The sequence below is a fragment of the Parasteatoda tepidariorum genome, chromosome 5 (assembly GCF_982258835.1).
Source record: "Parasteatoda tepidariorum strain Cologne lab strain chromosome 5, Ptep-v5.0, whole genome shotgun sequence".
Taxonomy (NCBI): domain Eukaryota; kingdom Metazoa; phylum Arthropoda; class Arachnida; order Araneae; family Theridiidae; genus Parasteatoda; species Parasteatoda tepidariorum.
Window position 1 is genome coordinate 74642063 of NC_141759.1, and position 3740 is coordinate 74645802.

A 3740-nucleotide genomic window follows, 5' to 3' on the forward strand; every position below is an offset into this window, starting at 1 on the left:
TGGTTTAGCCATTCCTAGGAGGGTATATGCAATTTTTTGAGATTCTTCAGTATTTGGACTTGTTATAAGCTATGTTGGGAGCTTTCAATTTCTTTTTTTTTATTGAATGCCAGCAGTTTTGTTGGACTACTCAGTATAGTTAGCCGATAAGAGAGTGCTGGTATACAGATCTTTCGCCATACAAATAGTAAGTACAGTGCACACAAAAAAAAAATAATAATAATTGAAAGATAAAAAAGATTCACTCGGAAAAAATTTTGATCCAATAATCGGATCTTCACGTACTAGGTCTCAATCAATGCTTCAATGAGTGAACTTAAATTAATTAATTAGTACAGGTGAATTTCAAAAGCAGACGCAAAAACATACTTTCCCAGAATAAATATACCATTTTCTCACCAGATTTGGATTTCTTACTCTTAAATAGTATAGGGGCAGCCACAATCTGGGAAATATGGCCCTAATAGTTTAGTATAAAAAATAAAAATAAAAAACAGTTCGAAATTTGGCTCCCTTAATCCTCAACTTAAACTTAATCCTCAATTTTACTTTTTGCGTACCTTGGGAATGTGTTTAAGCGGATTGAAAAACTTTTCCACACAATTATAAAATTCATTGAAACTAAGATAATTCCACGCAAGAAATATTTTTAATAGTTATTTATTATTTTCATTATTTTACATGATTATAGTAAAAAACATTGAATCGAAAAGATGTACAAATTTTTTTATCATTTTGAAGAATGTAATTTTATAAGGCAAAATACAAAATTTGAGCAGAATCCGTCGAATCCCCGAGAAATCGAATTTAAAGTATACAACTTCAAACTTCAAGTTCAGTTTCTCAGCAACTATACAACTGATTTCATTCAAATTTTGAATTTAAAATTCAACATTTTTCAGCACTTATTAAATGAAATAATAAAAAATAATAAATATTTATTAAAGATTATTTTTTGCGTGGAAATTATTTTGTGCAAAAATTTTTCGAATCGTTTTAAAAATTTCCAAAATATGGCATATACGCAAAAAGTAAAATTAACATTAAAGGGTCCAAACTTACAACAGCTCTCTTGACCAAACTATTGGGACCATATTTCCGTGATTGCAGCAACACCTTACATTTCGAGGGTCGGAAATTCGATTCCGCTGTTAAAAAAATTAAGTTCATTTAGAGAAAGTACCTTTTGTTTCTGATTTCGTAATTCAAAATGTCTTTGCACTAATAAAGGAGCATATTTGCGGTCACCCCCTCGAACCATTAAGATTGAGTCCTAATACGTGGAAATAGTTATTAAAGGTGATATTTCCCCGCATTGTTAAATTTGCGTTTAAAACGGTATCTCCCCCTCCTCACTTTTTTTTTTTTTTTTTTTTCTTTTTTGTACGAAGTGAAACATTGAGGCGCGCAAAAGTAAAAAGTAATAAAAGCTTAATATTACAACATAAAAACATTGCCTTGCACGTGGTGTTCCAAAAATTTTTACCTATCTGCTTTTAAATTCGTGTTTTTTTAGCCTTAAAAACTTTGTCTGAATGTTCTGATTTAATTTGATCATATTTTTGCTTCAATAAAATATACCAAAATGATCATTGGGGCTAAACTTACCAGATATTTACTGATCGCAATCAACGTTATATTTGTGATTTGTGGAATTGCAATGATCACAGTTGGAGCTCTTGGCACTAAACAGGATATGACGCACTTCTTAGGTAGCAAATATATAACAGCGCCTATCATTTGTATAGTTGCAGGATGTATAATGTTTCTGGTATCATTCTTTGGATTCTACGGTGCTCTCAAATATAATCATGTAATGATCATGGTGTTTGCATTGCTGGTATTTATTATAATGATTTTGGAGATTGGTGGTGGAATCGGTGCATACTTATACAGAGAAAAGACTGAAGCTTTTCTTAAAAAGAACATGGAGGAAAGTCTAAAACAACATCAAAATGATACATTAAAATTTTGGAATGCAATGCAATCACGATTAGAATGTTGTGGTGTTAATGGTCCATCAGATTATGAAACACATAATTATCCAATTCCAGGTAGTTGCTGTAAAGGCAGTGCTGGAAATGCTACGTGCGAGAAAGCAGATGCTTTTCAGACCGGCTGTTATCCTCAACTGCGTGAAACAGTCAATGAACATGTAATCGCCATTTTTGCTGTTGCTATTGTGTTTGCAGTAGTTGAGCTTGTAATATTCTTGTCTTCTTTGTTCTTAGCTCATGCAATCAAGAAAGAAAGTGAAAGAAGTACTCAGTAAAGTTACATATTCATATGTTCTAGGTGCAACATGTTCTTAAATCTGTCCGATAGGGACCATTTTTCATCCTTTTACTCATATATTAATATATTTACTTCCTTATTTGTTTTTCAAAATTCTTATACTGATATTTTTGTAATTAAAAACATTTTAAAATAATGAGTGTTTTTGTATTTAGCTATATATTCAGTCAAAGAACTTTTGCCTCAATCATTATTATTGATGTAATTACGAGTACAACAAATCAATTTCGAAATATCTAGTTTTCTCAAATGTTATTTAACGTTCTCCCATTATACTCTTTAATTAGAAAATGCTTAAAAGCAAGTCTACTTTTATTGTTTCATTTAAATCTCCGTTGCGACTGAGATGATATATTATGCAAATTTCCACTGTTACCAAGAAGAAATGAAGGAATGTGGGGGAATTAATCTTAGACTATGTCAACCTTCATCTATCAAAAGGTACCTCAAGATAGAATCGAGTTAACATGTCTTATATACTATTGATTCGGTATTTAATATTTGTAGTGGTAGTTACGCTACAGGACTACTGGTATATCAAAAATGATTCCAAAATGATCAAAAATGATTGATATATTAACACAATAAAACATAAAATATAAATTTAAATAAAGCCATTAAGCTCTTAAAAGGACGAAATACAGCGGGAGAAAGCAATCATGGCAAGTTCTGATAAACCTAAAATAATACATGAAACTTGAAATGTAGAAAAAAGTTTTTCAAACATCAAAATGTAAACAAGTTATGGCAAGGTTACTTTCTCACTTTCTAATCCAGTATAATTGCGCCATAATGTATTTGCATTTTGATATTTAAAAAAATAAATAAATAAAAAGAGAGAGACAGAAAGAGAGAACTTTTTTGACATTTGAAGCTTTATGTCCAACTCTTGGTCAGTCTGTACACACTATTTTCTTTACTTTATATTTTATATTGCTAATGTCAGTGAAACAGAATTTACAATGATATGTTCCTCCCACAGTTTAGCTCCCTATTAAGAAAAGAAGGGTTAAACCTTTGACGCAGATGGGAGACCGATGTGCCTTTTATCTATATATTTTTCTGACACACTAATCGCAAGTAAAAATACATTTTGTGGTACTTTTTAGTTAAAAAAGAACAGTTTAATAGTTGCTAAAAAATCTGATAGATAATCGAAATGATATTTGTATTAAAATATAAAATCCAAAAAAGCTGCTTGAATTTTTTTTTCATTCAAATTCAAAAATATATCTATAATTGACTTTGTAGATTAAAGAAATTTCAATGATGAATAGCAGTATCTCATAGATATAAATAACTGCAAATAAATACAAATTTGAAAAATTATTGTTTGGACGATTTTAACTTCAAACGCCGAAAGAGATTCGGTGTTTCATGTTGTATTTTATGGCCATAAATAATTAAAATGCTAAATATAGTTTTTTTTTCTCATTTTGACCTAA

General features: G+C 30.1%; 1 protein-coding gene across 1 annotated transcript; it reads left to right on the forward strand.

Annotated features, from left to right (window-relative positions):
• Window positions 1-1459: 1459 nt before the first annotated feature.
• LOC147809512 (CD63 antigen-like) lies at window positions 1460-2425 on the forward strand. The gene has a single exon (XM_087162583.1). It carries the CDS (start codon window positions 1586-1588, stop codon window positions 2270-2272), a length of 687 nt encoding a protein of 228 aa, XP_087018709.1. The 5' UTR covers window positions 1460-1585; the 3' UTR covers window positions 2273-2425.
• Window positions 2426-3740: the final 1315 nt, after the last annotated feature.

Bases quoted from the DNA above. Each gene is read 5' to 3' on its own strand.
- LOC147809512 (XM_087162583.1), top strand. From the start codon at position 1,586: ATGATCATTGGGGCTAAACTTACCAGATATTTACTGATCGCAATCAAC.